The sequence below is a fragment of the Lonchura striata genome, chromosome 27 (assembly GCF_046129695.1).
Source record: "Lonchura striata isolate bLonStr1 chromosome 27, bLonStr1.mat, whole genome shotgun sequence".
NCBI lineage: Eukaryota > Metazoa > Chordata > Aves > Passeriformes > Estrildidae > Lonchura > Lonchura striata.
The window spans coordinates 5072730-5092500 of NC_134629.1; the positions used below are offsets into that span (position 1 = coordinate 5072730).

The 19771-nt window shown below is 61.0% G+C and overlaps 2 protein-coding genes and 1 long non-coding RNA gene across 4 annotated transcripts in view; 2 read left to right on the forward strand and 1 right to left on the reverse strand.

Annotated features, from left to right (window-relative positions):
• The first annotated feature begins 378 nt into the window (after positions 1 to 378).
• SMAGP (small cell adhesion glycoprotein) lies at positions 379 to 2097 on the forward strand. The gene is made up of 3 exons (XM_031507255.1): positions 379 to 409; positions 501 to 575; positions 1934 to 2097. The coding sequence occupies exons 1-3, from the start codon at positions 379 to 381 to the stop codon at positions 2095 to 2097; spliced, it is 270 nt and encodes an 89-aa protein (XP_031363115.1).
• A 1846-nt stretch (positions 2098 to 3943) lies between these two features.
• Positions 3944 to 7843, reverse strand: DAZAP2 (DAZ associated protein 2). The gene is made up of 4 exons (XM_021550604.3): positions 7774 to 7843; positions 6436 to 6548; positions 5971 to 6207; positions 3944 to 4069 (listed from the first exon to the last, which is right to left on the reverse strand). Exons 1-4 carry the CDS (start codon positions 7784 to 7786, stop codon positions 3944 to 3946), a joined length of 489 nt encoding a protein of 162 aa, XP_021406279.2. The 5' UTR covers positions 7787 to 7843.
• Positions 7844 to 11769: 3926 nt separating this feature from the next.
• The window catches only part of LOC110481822 (uncharacterized), a 22692-nt gene continuing 14690 nt past the window's right edge, over positions 11770 to 19771 (forward strand). For both annotated transcript variants that reach the window (XR_013341210.1, XR_013341209.1), the window contains exons 1-3: positions 11770 to 11807; positions 17120 to 17884; positions 18330 to 18420. This is a non-coding gene — a long non-coding RNA (uncharacterized LOC110481822). The remainder of the gene's footprint in view (positions 11808 to 17119; positions 17885 to 18329; positions 18421 to 19771) is intronic.

Below are 19771 nucleotides of genomic sequence, written 5' to 3' on the forward strand. Positions count from 1 at the left end.
AATTCTGCGGCACCGACCTCCGGCCCCGCATTTGGGGCATTTTCAAGGACTTCCAGGCACTTTGAAGCTCCCCAAGTCTGGGAGTGAATCCAAACAGGGGCTGGTTCTTCTCCGCCCCAGTAACACCAGTGCGTTACTGGTGCTGCACCACCCCCCTCGCGCGGAGCCCTCCGGGGCGGTTTGGGGCAAATCACCACTTTTATCCGTTTTCGGCAGCTCCGAAGGAACCGGAGCCTCAGCTGGAAGGAGCCACTGCAAGGAGGGATCTCGGCCCCACCTGAGCACAGGTGACGGGGTTGAGTGGGAATTCACCGCTTTTATCGCTATTTTTGGCAGCTCTGAAGGACCCCAAACCTTCCCCTAGGAGGAGCCGATGCGATGGAGCGAGATCAGCCCCACCTGAGCTCAGGTGAGCTCCTGGAGCGCTTCTCTGGCCTCTTCCCACGTTCTCCACGTGGCTCAGCCCTCCCTCACCTCCCTCTCTCCCTGTCCCGAGGAAGACCTGACCACCCCGTACCTGAGGAAGGCTTCCACCCCCGCTGGCCATGAGGACGCCGACACCGCCGTGATCGCAGGTGAGGCACTGCGGGCTGAGCCCTGAGCTTGCCCCGCAGTGGGGATCACCCTCATCTTCCTCACCCTGCTGAGCCCTGAGCTTGCCCTGCAGTGGGGATCACCCTCATCTTCCTCACCCTGCTGAGCCCTGAGCTTGCCCCGCAGTGATCACCCTCATCTTCCTCACCTCGCTGACCCTGAGCTTGTCCCGCAGTGATCACCCTCATCTTCCTCACCTCACTGACCCAGTGCTTGCCCGCAGTGGTGATCACCCTCATCTTCCTCACCTTGCTGACCCTGTGCTTGCCCGCAGTGGTGATCACCCTCATCTTCCTCACCTCACTGACCCAGTGCTTGCCCGCAGTGGTGATCACCCTGGTCTTCCTCACCTCACTGCCCCTGTGCTTGCCTGCAGTGGTGATCACCCTCATCTTCCTCACCTCGCTGACCCTGTGCTTGCCCGCAGTGGTGATCACCCTCATCTTCCTCACCTCACTGACCCTGAGCTTGTCCTGCAGTGATCACCCTCATCTTCCTCACCTCGCTGACCCTGAGCTTGCCCCGCAGTGATCACCCTCATCTTCCTCACCTCGCTGACCCTGTGCTTGCCTGCAGTGGTGATCACCTTGGTCTTCCTCACCTCGCTGACCCTGTGCTTGCCCCGCAGTGGTGATCACCTTGGTCTTCCTCACCTCGCTGACCCTGTGCTTGCCCGCAGTGGTGATCACCCTCATCTTCCTCACCCTGCTGAGCCCTGAGCTTGCCCCGCAGTGATCACCCTCATCTTCCTCACCTTGCTGACCCTGTGCTTGCCCGCAGTGGTGATCACCCTCATCTTCCTCACCTCGCTGACCCTGTGCTTGCCCGCAGTGGTGATCACCCTCATCTTCCTCACCTCGCTGCCCCTGTGCTTGCCCGCAGTGGTGATCACCCTCATCTTCCTCACCTCGCTGCCCCTGTGCTTGCCCTGCAGTGATGATCACCCTCATCTTCCTCACCCTGCTGAGCCCTGAGCTTGCCCCGCAGTGATCACCCTCATCTTCCTCACCTCGCTGCCCCTGTGCTTGCCCGCAGTGGTGATCACCCTCATCTTCCTCACCTCACTGACCCTGAGCTTGCCTGCAGTGGTGATCACCCTCATCTTCCTCACCTCGCTGACCCTGTGCTTGCCCCGCAGTGATCACCCTCATCTTCCTCACCTCACTGACCCTGAGCTTGCCCCGCAGTGATCACCCTCATCTTCCTCACCCTGCTGAGCCCTGAGCTTGCCCCGCAGTGGTGATCACCCTCATCTTCCTCACCTCACTGCCCCTGTGCTTGCCCGCAGTGGTGATCACCCTGGTCTTCCTCACCTCGCTGCCCCTGTGCTTGCCCGCAGTGGTGATCACCCTGGTCTTCCTCACCCTGCTGACGGTGCTGGTGGTGATCGGGATTTACCTGTACCGGAACCAGGGCTCCTACCGCACCTACGAGCAGGCGGAGCCGGACGCGGCCCCGCGGGAGGAGCCCCCGGCCAAGGAGAAGGAGGAATATTTTATCTAAGGACACGCCTGGGATCCACACAGCTCCCGAAGCTCCCTGGAGTTGGTCCACATAAGTTTTCAGGAGTTAGGATGCTGCCTGAATTCCCGGGCATCAGGGATCTGCCCCAATTTCCTGGAGTTGGGCGTCCGCCGAAATATCCCGGAGCTGAGGATCTGCTGAATTTCTTGGAGGTGGGGGATCTTCCCAAATTGGGAATCTGCCTAAATTCCCTGGAGCTGGGGCTCCACCTGAATTTCCTGGCTTTGGGGTTCTGTTTAGATTCCCTGGATTTAGGGATCCACCTAAATCGGAAACCTGCCTAAATTCCCTGGGCTTGAGGTTCTGCCTAAATATCCTGGAGCTGGGATCTGCCTGAATCTCCTGGAGCTTGTGATCTCCCTCAATTCCCTGGAGCTGGGGCTCTGCCTAACGCTGAGGATCTACAGGCTGATTTTGTTCGTTTTGTTTCAGTTTTTTTCCTTAATTTATGAAGCCAACCGTGGAAGGAATACGTGGGTGCCCAAGGGTAGGAAAAACCTCAAATACCCCCTAAAAATTAGTAAGAGGAAGTTCCCAATGCAGCAGGAAAAACGAAAGAAGTGAGGAAAGCCCTGGCTGGCAGCAGCCAAAGGGGTTCTCAGAGGCCCAACAGAAATTTGTTACTTCATTTAAATTTTCAAAATAATCTTTATTTTTGGTTTTTAGTATAAAAACTCCACAAGTTCAGTGCAGCACAGAGAGTCCGAGAGCTGCGCTCGGGAACAGCCAGGGATGGTCACACACACAGAACACAGATTCAGATTAAAGTGAAATATTAAGATAAAATAGGGTCGAATCTGAGCTCTTTCTCCATCAAGTAACAGCCAAAAAGAAGAACACCCGACTGAGGATCCCTGAAGGTTCCTGCCAAGCTTGTGGAGGTTTGGTTATCAATGCAGGCATGAGTCACTGATAAACACATCGATAAACCCATTTACAACCCATTTACAAGCACCCCATTCATAAAAATCCACCTCCAAACAAACACCCCGTTCATTAAACTCCTGATAAACGCACCAATGAACACCTCATTGATAAACCATCGATAACCCCCAAACCACCCCGAGCCTCAGGGGGAACCCAAGGGATTTGTGCGCTCACTGCTCACTGACAGTTCCCACACCTGGCAGCTGGAACAGACGGAAACAGCCTCTCGGATTTAAGGAATTCGGGTGCGAAAACACCAGGTTTGAGTTAAAGTCAAGCGTTTGCTAATTAAGCATCAATTAAACCTGGTTCTAGCTGGAATGGGAGGATCCCACGGGAGCTGCAGCGCGGCCCTGGCACCGGTCATGGCTTTGATTAGAGCTGAAGTGCAAACAATCCAAATTACCCGGAGTGGGTTAAAAAACATCCCAGGACAGAGGACTCTGGAGGAGAAAGGGGGAGAGGGTGGGGGGCACCTCGGGTGAGGCCGGGAGGGGCTCGGGCGTCCTTCCCACTGCTGGGAAGGAGATTTTTGCCTCTGGGAAGGGAATTTTCCCTCCGGGCAGGAGATTTTGTCTGTTTTCTACCCAAAATCCACCTTTCCCAAAAAGAGGGGAAACCCGGACGGGTCCAGCAGAGGGATGAGGGCGGTGGAAGGGGAAACCCCTCCCCAGGGCATAATTAGGCCGTTAATTAATTAGAGCTTCGTGTAAATAAGGAAGGGGCAGGGCTGAGCTCACCCCGTTTGTGAATGACCCCCCCGGGCTCCCCAGTTACCAAACCTCTCCCCTGTCACCCCTGGTGTCACCTGCGGGGCCGGGGTCCCTGCCCGGCCCGGGGCGGGTCCCGGGGGGAGGCGCTGGCGGGCACCGGGGGTCCCCCGAGCCCGGGGTGCCCCTCACCAGAGGCTGAAGGCGCCCCCGGCCCCCCCCGGGAAGCCCCCCTTGCGCGGGGGCAGCAGCACGGCGGCTCCGGGCGGGACGGGCACCGGGGGCGCGCCCGGGGGGCACCCGGCGGGCGGCGGCTGCAAGAGACAACCGGGGGTCAGGGGCACGACCGGGGACAGCCGGGGGCACTGTCGCGATAGGGGACAGCCGGGGGCACTGTCAGGACAGGGGACAGCCGGGGTCAGGGGCACGACCGGGGACAGCCGGGGGCACTGTCGCGATAGGGGACAGCCGGGGGCAGTGTCAGGACAGGGGACAGCCGGGGACACTGTCGCGATAGGGGACAGCCGGGGTCAGTGTTGCGATAGGGGACAGCCGGGGACACTGTCGCGATAGGGGACAGCCGGGGGCACTGTCAGGACAGGGAAGAGCCGGGGTCAGGGGCACAACAGGGGACAGCCGGGGGCACTGTCGCGATAGGGGACAGCCGGGGGCACTGTCAGGACAGGGGACAGCCGGGGACACTGTCGCGATAGGAGACAGCCGGGGTCAGTGTCAGGACAGGGGACAGCCGGGGACACTGTCATGACAGGGGACAGCCGGGGTCAGGGGCACACCCAGAGGGGGCACGGAGGGGACACGGCAATGTCCCCAGCCCTGCTGAGGGACAGCGGCCGGGATGGGACACGGGTCCCCAGCCCTGAGCCACCCCTGAGGCCTGCGGCACCTGGGCCAGGTGGGGGACACCTGTCCCTGTGCTGCCACCTGTGCTGTCACCTGGGGGACACCTGTCACCTGTGCTATCCCCTGTGCTGTTACCTGAGGGACACCTGTCCCTGTGCTGCCACCTGAGGGACACCTGTCACCTGTGCTGTCACCTGTGCTGTCACCTGGGGGACACCTGTCCCTGTGCTGCCACCTGAGGGACACCTGTCACCTGTGCTGTCACCTGTGCTGTCACCTGGGGGACACCTGTCCCTGTGCTGCCACCTGAGGGACACCTGTCACCTGTGCTGTCACCTGGGGGACACCTGTCCCTGTGCTGTCACCTGAGGGACACCTGTCACCTGTGCTGTCACCTGTGCTGTCACCTGGGGGACACCTGTCCCTGTGCTGTCACCTGAGGGACACCTGTCACCTGTGCTGTCCCCTGTGCTGTCACCTGGGGCACACGCTGTCCCCAAGCTACCAAAGAGAATTCCAGGGCAGCAGGAACCTCTCAGGCTGCAGGGAAGGGCAGCCAAGGGGGGCTGGGGAAGCAGGGCCAGGTGAGGGGACAGGTGAGCAGGAGACAGGTGAGCAGGGCCAGGTGAGCAGGGCCAGGTGAGCAGGCACAGGTGAGCAGGCACAGGTGAGATGGGACAGGTGAGCAGGCACAGGTGAGAAGGGGACAGGTGAGCAGGCACAGGTGAGATGGGACAGGTGAGCAGGCACAGGTGAGCAGCCCCAGGTGAGCAGGAGCTCGCAGCAGTGCCAGGCCCAGGTGTGGGGACAGGTGAGGTCAGGTGGCCAAGGCCCCCCTTGTCCCGCTGCCCCCAGGCCAGGTTTGGGCAGCGGCAGCCACGCCCAGCCCGGCCGTGACCCTGAACCAGCGGTGACCCCAAAGCCCACCTGGCAGTGCCCTAGGCCAGGTGGGATGGGGCTGGGACTCACCTGGGCCAGGGCCAGGTGATCTCCTGGTCCCCCCACCCAAATCCCCCCGTTCTGTGGCTCCACCTGTGCTGGATGCTGGCAGTGCCACCCGTCCCAAACCTCACCCATCCCAAATCTGCAGTGCCACCCTTCCCAAACCTCCCCACCCATCCCAAATCCGCAGTGCCACCCATCCCAAACCTCCCCACCCATCCCAAATCCACAGTGCCACCCGTCCCAAACCTCCCCACCCATCCCAAATCCACAGTGCCACCCGTCCCAAACCTCACCCATCCCAAATCCGCAGTGCCACCCATCCCAGACCTCCTCCCCCATCCCAAATCCGCAGTGCCACCCGTCCCAAACCTCCCCACCCATCCCGCACACACAGATCCCCGGCACTCACCGGGATGCTGGCAGTGCCGCCCGTGCCCAGCCTGGCGGCGGTGTCGAAGCCGCCGTCCAGCAGCAGGGTGGAGCCCGGTGGGTACAGCTGTCCCAGGGGGAAATAGGCCACGGGGGAGCCCAGAGCCCCCACGGGCGGCGGCGGCGCCAGGGGCAGGTACAGGGACACCCCTGGGTACGCTGGGGACACGGGGGGGACGCCAGCGGCGCCCAGGGGCACGAAGCTGAGGCGGTAGAGCTGGAAGAGCACCGGGTCGGCCGGGTCAGGCAGGTGCCATCCCCCAGCCAGGTGCGCATCCAGCACCCGCGGGGACCTCACCTGCCTGCGGGAGCGGGAGGCACCCGGAATTCACCCCGGCCTTTAAAGGGGCGCTTTGGGTCACTGGGTCCCTGTCCAAGGGGAGCTCCGGGCTCCCCTGGGCCACGGACGGCTCCCAGGTAAATGCCCCAGGTGTGCCCCACCTACCTCGGGGTACGCAGGAGCGGGGTCCAGGTAGGGGGGCGGCTGCGGCAGGGGCAGGGCCTGGGGGTACCCGGGGGGGGCCGGCCCGGGGAACAAGGGCTGGCCTGGGAAGGGCCCTGGGGAGAGAACCGGGTCAGGAGAGCCGGGAGCCAGGGCGGGGGCTCGGGCATCGCCCCGCGCCCCCCGGCAGATCAGCCCGGCCTCAGTGTCCCCCAGCGATGGCAGCCCCTCCTCCCGTCACGGCATGGCCTCGCTCCCCCCAGGGCTCCAGACCCCCCTCCCAAATATCCCCAAATCCTCAACTCCCCCGTGCCCCCTCCCACGATAGCCCCCCAAAACCTCACACCCCCCCCCGTGCCCCTCCCATGGTATCCCCCCAAAGTCACACCCCCCCGTGCCCCCCCATGGTATCTCCCCAAACCCCCCCGTGCCCCCCCATGGTATCCTCCCCAACACCCCCGTGCCCCCCCATGGTATCACCCCCCCAACCCCCCCGTGCCCCCCCCATGGTATCCTCCCCAACCCCCCCGTGCCCCCCCCATGGTATCACCCCCCCCAACCCCCCCGTGCCCCCCCATGGTATCACCCCTCCCACACTCCCCCGTGCCCTCCCATGGTATCTCCCCCAACCCCCCCGTGCCCCCCCATGGTATCACCCCCCCCAACCCCCCCGTGCCCCTCCCATGGTATCTCCCCCAACCCCCCCGTGCCCCCCCATGGTATCCTCCCCAACCCCCCCGTGCCCCTCCCATGGTATCTCCCCCAACCCCCCCGTGCCCCCCCATGGTATCCTCCCCAACTCCCCCGTGCCCCCCCCATGGTATCACCCCCCCCAACCCCCCCGTGCCCCCCCATGGTATCTCCCCCAACCCCCCCGTGCCCCCCCATGGTATCACCCCCCCAACCCCCCCGTGCCCCCCCATGGTATCCTCCCCAACCCCCCCGTGCCCCTCCCATGGTATCTCCCCCAACCCCCCCGTGCCCCCCCTTGGTATCACCCCCAACCCCCCCGTGCCCCCCCATGGTATCACCCCCCCAACCCCCCCGTGCCCCCCCATGGTATCACCCCCCCAACCCCCCCGTGCCCCCCCATGGTATCTCCCCCCCCAACCCCCCCGTGCCCCCCCATCCCCCCCGTGCCCCCCCTTGGTATCTCCCCCAGCCCCAGCCCCGCCTCCCGGGTGAAAGCGAGGCTCAGCACGCGTCTCCATGGCAACCCCGGGCCCGCCCCGCCCCGCCCGGGCCCCGCCCCCCGCGCCCTTAAAGGCGCCGCGCGGGCGGGGCGGCGCTGCCGGCGGGGCGGGGCTCCGGTCCCGGCCCGCGGCCCCGCCCCGGCCTTGCCTTTGCCGTTCATGGCGGCGGCGGCGCCCGCGGTCACGGCGGGGGCGGCAGCGGGAGCGGCAGGAGGCGGGGGCGGCCCGTGGGGGAGGGTGAGGGACGGGGCAGGAAGCGGGACGGGAAGCGAGCGTCGTGACGTCATCGCGCCGGGGGCGGGGCCACGCGCTCTTAAAGGGGCCGCGGGAAAATGGGGGGGAGGGAGGGGCGGGATGGGGGCGGGGGTCCTAAAGAGGCTCTGGGGTCACTAAACAGGGTCTGGGGGCCCTAAATATATATAAAAATAAATATATTTTATATATACTAAATAAACATATACATAAATATATATATAAATATGTTTATACAGTATACATTTAATATATATTATATTGATATATTGATATAATATACATTGTATATATTATATTAATCTAAAATATATAATATATAATATATCATATATCATATATCATATATCATATATCATATATCATATATCATATATCATATATCATATATCAAAATCATAATCATATATTATATATTATATACATATTACATATATTATGTATATTATATATATTATATTTATTATTTATATTATATATATTATATAATTTGAATTACATATTTAATCTAAACAACATAACATTACAGTTTAATATATAGTGCAGTAAAAATTGATATTTATTACATCTTTATAAAATACCAATAAAACCTTTAGAGATACATCATACATACTAGAATAATATATAAATATAGTCAATAATATTAAAAATACTGATACAATAGTGTAGTGTATAATACGTAGGAATAAGTATTAATAAGGATTAGTAAATAAAACATTCTATTAATTAATATACTGTATTAGTACAAAAACAATATAATTATGCATTCATATATAAATATACAGTATAATATGACTATATGGCCATACATTTTTGTATAAATTCACAATATAGAGCGCAGTGGTACATTAAAAAATCAACAAATACAGATAAAATAAGAGGACATCAAACACGTACCATGTGTATCACGTACGTAGCGCTGCGTGTAAATCATCCAGAAGTCTCGGCGCGGTTCCGGAGCCGCCGGCGCCGGGAAATCGCCCTGCGACGGAGAATTCCCGTCCGGATTGTCCCGCTCCCGCCCGAGCCGGCGCTCATGAATAATGCAGCACTGCTCATACATATGCAAATGAGCCTCCCGGCTGCGCGGGGGTGCGCTCATGAATAATTCATGAGGGGGAACGTTCCTCGCTTTCAGAACGCGCAGAAATGGGAAAAAAAAAAAAAAAAAATCTGATTTTCCTTCAAGGGGACCCGGCCTGGGGAGCCCCGAGCGGCCCCGGGGGCTGCGGCCACGGCCCCGGGACCCCCGGGACCCCCCAAGGACCCCCGAGACCCCCGGGAACCCCCCCAGGACCCCCGGGACCCCCCGGGACCCCCCAAGGACCCCCGAGACCCCCGGGAACCCCCGGGATCCGCCCTGGGACCCCCTCGGAACCCCAGGGAACCCCCGGGACCCCCCCCCGGGATCCGCCCTGGAACCCCCGAGACCCCCGGGACCCCCCCGGGACCCCCCCGGCTCTGCTCGGCTCTGCTCTGCAGACCCCCGGGACCCTCGGACCCTCTTTGGGAACCCCGCTCAGGGACCCCCAAACCCAGTTAGGGACCCCCAAACCCAATTAGAAACACCTAGACCCCGCTTAGGGACCCCCAGACCCCACTTAGGGACCCACAGACACAGTTAGGGACCCCCAGACCCAGTTAGGGACCCCAGACCCATTTAGGGACCCCCAGACCCAGTTAGGGACCCCAGACCCATTTAGGGACCCACAGACCCATTTAAGGACCCCCCCAGACCCGTTTAGGGACCCCGGACACGTTTAAGAACCCCCGGACCCATTTAGGGACCCCCAGACCCGTTTAGGGACCCCCAAACCCATTTAAGAACCCCTAGACCCATTTAGGGACCCCTAAACCCGTTTAAGAACCCCCGGACCCGTTTAGGGGCGCCCCTCCCTCCACCCCCCCCGCCCCCAAGCTCCCCCCCCTCAGCTGAGTCTTTGTTAATTAAAATCCGCCCCCCCACCCGAGCTGTTTTCCTTCCCCGCATGCAAACTATTAGCTATATGCAAATGTATGCAAATGACCGGGGATTTAACTAGCTGTAGGTATTTAACGATTCGTATTAAATATTCATAATCACGGCAGCGCGTATGCAAATGAAGCCGGCAGAACTGGGCCGCGGCCGCCAATAACAGGTGCACCTGGGGTAATTAGAATATTAATGAATATTAATGATTATTAATGAGGAGGGCTCGCTCTGGCTGTGGGGTCATTAATATTCCCCCCAGCCTTGTCCCGTTTGTCCCGCTCCTCGGGGGGGGGCCCGGCACTCCGGGGGTTGGGGGGTTCGGGGGTTGGGGGTCCTGGATTTGGGGGGTCCTGGGTTTGGGATCCGGGGTTTTGGGGTCCTGGGTTGGGGATCCGGGGTTTTGGGGGGTCCTGGATTTGGGATCCGGGGTTTTGGGGTCCTGGATTGGGGATCCGGGGTTTGGGGGGTCCTGGATTGGGGATCCGGGGTTTTGGGGGGTTCCGGCACTTCAGGTCTGGGGTTTGGGGGTTTCTGGGCTGGGAACCTCTGGTGGGGGATCTTGGGGCTGGAGCTGGTTCTGGTGCCGGGGAGGGTCTCTGGTTTTGGGGTTCCAGGGCTAAGGAGGCCTCTGCAGCTCGGGGCTCTCTGGTTTCGGGGGGTTTCTGGTTCTGGGGGTGTCCCTTAGACTCCGGGGGTGTCCCGGGGTGTCCCGGGGTGTCCCGGGGTGTCCCGGGGGTCTCAGGGGTCTCTGTCCAAGGGGTCCCGGCACCTCTATCCCGGGACTCTGTCCCGGGGTTCCTCTCCGGGGTTCCTCTCACGGGGGTGACCGGCTCTCTGTCCCGGGGGTCTCAGGGGTCCCGGTGTCTCTCTCCCGGGGTCCCGGTGTCTCTCTCCCGGGGTCCCGGTGTCTCTCTCCCGGGTCCCGGTGCCTCCCCCGAGGTCCCGGGTCCCGGGTCCCGGTCTCTGTCTCCCAGGGATCCCGGTCTCTCTCTCCCGGGTCCCGGTCTCTCTCCCGGGTCCCGGGTCCCGGTCTCTGTCTCCCGGGGATCCTGGTCTCGGTCCCGGGTCCCGGGTCCCGGTCTCTCTCCCGGGTCCCGGTGCCTCTCCCGGGGTCCCGGGTCCCGGTCTCTCTCTCCCGGGTCCCGGTCTCGGTCCCGGGTCCCGGTCTCGGTCCCGGGTCCCGGGTCCCGGTGCCTCCCCCGGGTCCCGGGTCCCGGTCTCTCTCCCGGGTCCCGGGTCCCGGTCTCTCTCCCGGGGATCCCGGTCTCTCTCCCGGGTCCCGGGTCCCGGTCTCTCTCCCGGGTCCCGGTCTCTCTCCCGGGTCCCGGTCTCGGTCCCGGGGTCCTGGGTCCCGGTCTCTCTCCCGGGTCCCGGTCTCTCTCCCGGGTCCCGGTCTCGGTCCCGGGGTCCCGGGTCCCGGGTCCCGGTCTCTCTCCCGGGTCCCGGTCTCGGTCCCGGTCCCGGGTCCCGGTCTCTCTCTCCCGGGTCCCGGTCTCTCTCCCGTGTCCCGGTCTCTCTCCCGGGTCCCGGTCCCTCTCCCGGGTCCCGGTCCCGGGTCCCGGTCTCTCTCTCCCGGGTCCCGGTCTCTCTCCCGGGTCCCGGTCCCGGGTCCCGGTCCCGGCGCGGCGCCCGCAGCGCCCCCAGCGGCGGCGGGCGGCCCGGGCCCTGCGGCGCGGCCTGCGCATAAATTATGTTCATGACGCAGCAGCCCCGCCGGCCCGGCCGGAGCCCCGAGCCCCCGCCCGGGACCCCCGCGGCACCGAGCCCCCCGTAGCCGCCCCCCGTGGCCGCCCCCGCCGCCGCCCGGGCCGGGCCGCCGGGGCCGCTCCGCCGCCGCCGCCCCCCGCCCCTTTGTGCCGCCGCCGCCGCCGCGTCCGCGGCGATCGCGGGAGCGGCGAGAGCGGCGGGGACCCCCCGGGCCCCCCCGGGGCTCCCCCGCGCCCCCGACCCCCGGCTCGGTGAGTGCGGGGCCGGGGCGGGCGGGGGGCGGCGGGCCCGGCGCGGTGAATATGCAATGGCGTAATTAGCATAATTTATATATTTATGATAAAGAGCGGTGGGGGGGGCGGGGAGCGGAGAAAACGGTGGAAAACGGGGGACAGCGGGGGGGGGCGGCGGGATTTGGGGGGCAAAGGGGGGTCAGGGGAGGTTTGGGGGGACAGGGGGGCTCGGAGCGGGGCGGGGGGGCCGGGAGGGAACGGCGGAGAACCGGGAGGAACTGCGGAGAACCGCGCAGGCACCGGGGGCAGCGGAGGGGACTCGGGGGGATCGGGGGTGCCGGGGGGTCCCCGGCTTAGGGGGAACCCCAGAGTGGGGGGCAGGGAAGAGGGGCTGGAGAGCCCCGGGTCGGGGAAAGGGGGGGATGTCCGGGGGCAGCGGGGGCAGGGGGATTTGGGGGTGCAGGACGCGAGGCACAGGACGGGCGGTGGGGACAGTTTTGGGGACCCGGCGGGATTTGGGGGGCACAGGCGGTTCGGAGGCGGGGGGGCAGAGGGGCTGGGGGGCGCTGGGTCTGGGGGGGAACGGGGAGAACTGGGGGGACACGAAGGCTCTGGGACCTCGCACACGCGGGGGTCCCTGGGGGCACCCCGGAACTGGGGGGGTCCGTGAAGCGGGGGGCTGGGGAGTTGGGGGGCACGGAGTGACCGCCCCGAGGGGGGCATGAGGAATTTGGGGGACCGGGGGATGTTTTGGGGTGTAGGAGAGGAGAAGCAGTGCTGAGGGGGCACGACATTGTTGGGGTCCTGCCGGGACCCCCGGGGGGGAGTCCAAGGGGGAAAGGGGGATTTTGGGGGCACCTGTGGGGCACAGTGGATGGAGGGGGGCGCTGGGTTTGTGGGGGAAACTGGGGGGCACCAGGTGTTGGGGGGCAGAGAAATGGGGGCTGGGGGTGCCACGGTGACCTCGGCTAAGGGGGCCCCCGGGAACAGCCCTCAATTTTGGGGTCCAGGAAGGGGGAGGAGGGGCTGGAGAGCCCCGGGGCAGGAAAAGGGGGGATCGGGGGGGCAGGAGGAATTGGGGGTGCGGGCGGTGGGCTCAGGGTGCAGGAAAGGAGACACAGGGCGGGGGTGGGGAGAGTTTTGGGGTCCTGCCCGGGGAGGGGCCGCCGGGATTTGGGGGACAACGGCAGTTTTGGGGAGGGCAGGGGATGGGAGAGGTTTGGGGGGGGTCTGGAGGGGAATTGGGGAGAACGGGGGGACACGGAGGCTCAGAGAGGGGGCAGAGGGGGTAGTCAGGATTTAGGGGGGCTTTGGGTAAGTGAGGGTCCCTGGGTCACCCCGTAACTGGGAAATGGGAGGAGGGGGCTGGGGAGCCCCGGGGCAGGGAAGGGGTGGGGGGACTGCCCGGGGTGGGGGTAGCAGGAGGAGTTGGGGGATGAGTTTTGGGGTGCAGGAGAAGAGAAACAGGGCAGAGGGGGCAGGACGTTATTGGGGTCCTGCTGGGACCCCCGGAGGGGAGGCAGTGGGATTTGGGGGGAGAGGCAGGGCAGGGGAATTTCAGGGGGTGCCGAGGTTTGAGGGGCAAAGGAAGGTGGGGGGGGTGGTCCAAGGAGATTTTGGGGTGCTGCAGAACAGCGGGGGGACTGCGGGGGTTTAGGGGGACTGAGCACCCCACAGAGGGGGGCATTGCCCCCACAGCCACCCTGAGCCCCTCCTTCGGTGGTTTTGGGGTGAGGGGACGTTCCCTGGGAGCTGCACAGGGATGGGGGCCACAGGGGTCCTCACTTTTGTGGGGAAGGAAGGGGGTGGGGCAGTGCTGCCCCGTGTCCCCCCAAACCTGTCCTCTGCCCTCCATCCATGGCCATGCTGGGGTGACTCCTGTCCTTCAACCCCTGAACCCCCGAAGGAACAGTGGGGGCACAGCACTGCCCCCACCCCACCCCATCCCACCCATCCCATCCCATCCCACCCCATCCCACCCATCCCGTCCCACCCCACCCCACCCCATCCCACCCCACCCCATCCCATCCCACCCCATCCCATCCCATCCCATCCCATCCCACCCCACCCCACCCCATCCCATCCCACCCCATCCCATCCCATCCCATCCCACCCCACCCCATCCCATCCATCCCATCCCACCCCACCCCATCCCACCCCATCCCATCCATCCCACCCCACCCCATCCCATCCCATCCCATCCCATCCCATCCCACCCCATCCCATCCATCCCACCCCATCCCACCCATCCCGTCCCACCCCACCCCACCCCATCCCACCCCATCCCATCCCATCCATCCCACCCCATCCCACCCCATCCCACCCCATCCCATCCCAATCCCATCCCACCCCATCCCACCCCATCCCATCCCACCCCATCCCACCCCATCCCATCCCATCCCAATCCCATCCATCCCACCCCATCCCACTGATCCTGTTGATCCCATCAATCCTGTTGATCCCATTGATCCCGTTGATATGATTGATCCAACCCCATTGATCCCATTGATTCAATCCCATTGATCCTGTTGACCCTATTGATTCCATCCCATTGATCCCATTGATAGCATCCCATTGATCCCATCGATCCTGTTGATGTTATTGACCCAATCCCATTGATCCCATTGATCCAATCCCATTGATCCCATTGATCCAATCCCATTGATTCCATTGATCCAATGCCATTGATCCCATCGATCCTGTTGATTTTATTGATCCAATTCCATTGATCCCATCGATCCTGTTGATGTTATTGATCCAATTCCATTGATCCCATCGATCCCATCCCATCCCATTGAGCCCATTGATCCCATCCCCCATCAATTCTGTTGATGTTATTGATCCAATCCTATTGATCCCATCGATCCCATCCCATTGATCCCATTGATCCCATCCCCCATCAATCCTGTTGATGTTATTGATCCAATCCCATTGATCCCATTGATCCCATTGATCCCATTGATCCAATCCCATTGATCCCATCGATCCCATCCCATCCCACTGATCCCATCGATCCTGTTGATATTATTGATGCAACCCCATTGAACCCATTGATTCAATCCCATTGATCCCATTGATCCTGTTGATCCCATTGATTCCATTGATCCAATCCCTTTGATCCCATTGATCCAATCCCATTGATCCCATCGATCCTGTTGATATTATTGATCCAACCCCATTGATCCAATCCCATTGATCCCATCCCATTGATCCAATCCCATTGATCCCATTGATCCCATCCCATCCCATTGATCCCATTGATCCCATCCCCCATCAATCCTGTTGATGTTATTGATGCAATCCCATTGATCCCATTGATCCCATCGATCCCGTTGATGTTATTGATCCAATCCCATTGATCCCATCAATCCTGTTGATGTTATTGATGCAATCCCATTGATCCCATCCCATTGATCCCATCGATCCTGTTGATGTTATTGATCCCATCCCATTGATCCCATTGATCCTGTTGATGTTATTGATCCAATCCCATCGATCCCATTGATCCCATCGATCCCATCCCACCCCATGGGATGCCGGTCCGGGGGTCTCGTGCCCCCAGCCCCCCGTGCTGCCCCCCCAGGCTGTCCTGTGCCCTCGGGGGCACTTCAGGACACGGCATCGATCTCCGGGTTCTGTTCTGGGGGGACCAAACTCTGCTCTGGCCCTGGCAGGGGACTGTAATCCCAGGAATAAAAATTCCTGGGAAGCCACTGGGAGCTGATCCCCCACTCCCGGTGCCAGGGCTCCAGAAATGCTGGAGCTTTGATTTGGGGTGGGGATTCTGCCCCAAACCAACCCCCGCGAGGGTGGGACGGAAATCTGGGATTGAGGAATTCCACCTTGGCCACGTGGCCCAGGGCCAGCTGCTGCTCCCGGCATCTGACTGGGGAAAACATGGCAAAACCAGGGAAAAATGTTCCTTTGTAGTGGTTCAAAGGAGTTAAACTGCCAGGAAACCTGTGGCCAAACTGGTTTGGGGTTTTCCCTGGCTCCCAGCAGTTTTGGGGTCCCTCCTCGGAGCATTTCATCTCTGATGGAGTGATATTATTATCATTATAATTTTGTTGTTTTGTATTGTTATCACCATCTTCATCGTCATAATAATAATATTATAATAATTATTGTTATTAATAATAATAATAATTATTATTATTATTATTATTATTATTATTATTATTATTATTATTATTATTATTATTATTATTATTATTATTATTATATTAATATTATTCCCTGGGTTTTGGGGGTCGGGGTGCTGGCACCCCATGGCCACACACCTGACTCAACAATTTTCCTTAATTATGTCACCCCCCACCCCCCAAACTCCCCTTTTTTTCCTGGGCTGCCCTTTTTGCCCAGGTTTGGAAGATTTTGGGGCAGTAAATGAGTTTGCCCAGATTTTCCTTTTGGATTTGGCTGCCCCAGCCTCCTCGTGGGGCTTTCCAGATGTGGCCCTTGTTGGAGGCGGGAGGATTTGGGGTATTTTTGGGGGTGACAGCTCATCCCCTGCCTCAGCTTCTCCATCTGTGAATGCCAAGAAACATTTCAAGATGTCAAATTGAGAGGGAAGGAAGGATTCGGGGGGAAATATTCCCTCCAGGATAACAGCACTGAGGAGTTTGTGTGAAACCCTGCTCGGCTTTAACTCATCCTTGGGGTTTCTCACCTGGGCAAACTCATTTTCCACCCATTTTGGATCCATCTCTGCCTCATCAACAGTTAATTAACATGGAAATTAAATCCACATGGAGACTGGCAGCATCCTAAATATCCTTCTCTCACCTTTTTTTCCTGCTTTCTTTATTTTTTTATAATTTTATTATTATTTAATGCATTTTATGCCTTCCCTCCATCTGCTGCTCCGTGGCTGCTCCTCCCTGCCTGCCCTCACCACCATCTGCATAAATTATTTGTCACGTTAAATGCCAAAAAATACCCCAAAAAGTGTGAAAAACGGGATCTGTGATAGGGAAAGGATCCGGAGCTGGATGCCCACCTGCATCCAGCCTGGGATCACAAATGTCTGGTTAATTGGCTCATTAATTAGCTGTTCCCCACCCCCTTCCCTCTCGGGTTATTTGTGTCTCCTCCCAAAAGGGAGGGAAATCGCAGGATTTTGGGGCTCCTGTGCCCTGCCCAGCCTTTTTTTCTGCTGAATAAATCCAGTTTGGCTGCTTGGCTCCCCCAAAACCCCGCACATCCACAGCCTGTCCCCTTTCTCCATCTTTGGGGGGCAGGGGGGATCCTGGGGCTCCTAGGTTTTTGGGGAGCGTGGGAGCAGCCAGAGCTCAGCACGGGAACAACTCCAGTGTTTTGTGTCCCTCCAGGCCAAATCCAGGCACCCCAAAACTCGGAGGAGCCCCAAAACCAGGAGTGACAAAACCCTGAGAGCTGGAGCACGGAGACCCCAAAACCAGAGACCCGGAGCCCAGAGAACCAGAGTCCAGACACCCCAAAACCCAGAGAACCGGAGCCCAGAGACCCCAAAACCTTCAGAGCTATAACCCAGACACCCCAAAACCCAGAGAACCGGAGCCCAGAGACCCCAGAACCTCCAAAACCCAGAGAGCCGGAGTCCAGACACCCCAAAACCTGCAGAGCTCTAACCCAGACACCCCAAAACCCAGAGAGCCGGAGCCCAGAGACCCCAAAACCCAGAGAGCCAGAGCCCAGAGACCCCAAAACCTGCGGAGCCAGAGCCCAGACACCCCAAAACCTGCGGAGCCAGAGCCCAGACACCCTAAAACCCAGAGGACCGGAGCCCAGAGACCCCAAAACCTGCGGAGCTATAACCCAGAAACACCAAAACCTGGAGAGCTGGAGCCCAGAGACCCCCAACCCAGAGAACCAGAGCCCAGAGACCCCAAAACCTGCAGAGCCGGAGCCCAGAGACCCCAAAACCTGCAGAGCCGGAGCCCAGAATTCCTGAGAGCCGCAGCCAGGACAGCAGAGCCGGAGCCCTGAAGTCTGGGAGCCCCAAAACCCAGAGAGATCCCAGAACCCCGGGAGCCCCCAGCCCGTCTGGGGGGGCAGGACCCACATCCAGCCCCGAGTGCAGCCAGGAGGGACCCTCAGCCCAGAACGAGCAGTGGGTGAGTACCTGGGACCCCCAAAATCCATGGATTCCCTTCCTTTCCCCATTCCCCCTCTGCCCTTCCCTGTCTGGCAGCTGTGGGGGCTGGGGATGGTCCCGCCTGGCTGAGGAAGGAGCAGAAACTTTCCCACCTTTCCCAGCCTGGGTGGAGGAAGGAGCTCCCACAGCATTTTGGGGTGTCACTGGGGTTCCCCGGCTCCCTGGCAGCTCTCTGGGGCAGGTGAACCCACCCGGGGGATGAATCCTGAGCCCCCAGGAAGCACCAGGGGCTTGGGAGGGCAGCCAGGTGCCACCTGGAGATTTGGGGAGCCTTTCTGGGCTCCAGAGAGGGGCCCTCACCTGGCCCATGCCTGGTTTTAGGGTCTCAGAGGGGCTGCGAGGGTGTGAGAGGACCCCCAGGCCCCCGCCCCGCTGGTGACAGCCCCTCCTTGTCCCCCTGGCAGCATGTGGCAGGGGTGAGCTCCCCACCGCGCCAGCACCATGGAGCCGTGCCCGGGGCAGCCCCAGGAGGCCCTGCTGACGGTCAACGAGCAGGTACGGACCCGAAACCGGCTGGGGGGACCTGAAACCGGGCTGGGGGGGACCCCAGAACCGGGCTGGGGGGGACCCCGAAACCCACCTATGGTGGGACCCCGAAACCGGGCTGGGAGTGGGACCCCAAAACCGGGCTGGGGTGGGACCCCAAAACAGGGCTGTGAGTGGGTCCCTCATCCCAAAACCAGGCTGGGAGTGGGACCCCAAAAATGGGCCGGGGGTGGGATCCCAAAACCAGACTGGGAGTGGGACCCCCACCCCAAAACAGGGCTGTGGGTTGGGACCCCAAAACCCAGCTGGGAGTGGGTCCCTCATCTTAAAACCAGGCTGTGAGTTGGGACCCCAAAACCGGGCTGGGGTGGGACCCCAAAACCGGGCTGGGAGTGGGACCCCGAAACTGGGCTGGGAGTGGGACCCCCACCCCAAAACCGGGCTGGGGTGGGACCCCCCTGTGTGCCGTGGGATGGGCTGGAACACCTGCAGGAGATTTGAGGGGCTCACCTGGCCCTGCCCACAGCTGTGGGGCTGGAGGGGACACTGCAGGTGTGGGGTGCTGTGGATGTGGGGGTGCTGCAGGTGTGGGGTGCTGTGGATGTGGGGGTGCTGCAGGTGTGGGGTGCTGCAGGTGTGGGGGTGCTGCAGGTGTGGGGGTGCTGCAGGTGTGGGGTGCTGCAGGTGTGGGGTGCTGTGGATGTGGGGGTGCTGTGGATGTGGGGGTGCTGCGGGTGTGGGGTGCTGCAGGTGTGGGGGTGCTGCAGGTGTGGGGGTGCTGCAGGTGTGGGGTGCTGTGGATGTGGGGGTGCTGCGGGTGTGGGGTGCTGCGGGTGTGGGGTGCTGCAGGTGTGGGGTGCTGCAGGTGTGGGGTGCTGTGGATGTGGGGGTGCTGCAGGTGTGGGGTGCTGTGGATGTGGGGTGCTGCAGGTGTGGGGTGCTGCAGGTGTGGGGTGCTGCAGGTGTGGGGTGCTGCAGGTGGGAGGGTCCTGCTGCAGGTTTTGGGGTGCCAGCTCGATGGGTTAATACAGGCTCAGGTGGAGCAGCCAGGTTTAATTAATCATTAATTAATCCTCCCTCGGGGGGAGTTCTACCCCCTCTGCTGTAACACTGGGGTCAATCCCCATTTTCAGGGGAGGGCCCAGAAATGAGTCTGGGGGCTCTGCTGGTTCCTGGCCCTGCTGGGACCCCAGACTCCCTCGGAGGGGCTGAGCCATGGGAACATCCCTCGGGACTGGGAATGTCCTGTGGGAGTGGGAACGCCCCTCCTTGAACCCCTTTACTCTTGACCACCCTGAAGAGGGTCCCACGGGGAGCCAGCTGGAGTAATGACACTCAAACCAGTATGGCTGGATGTCAT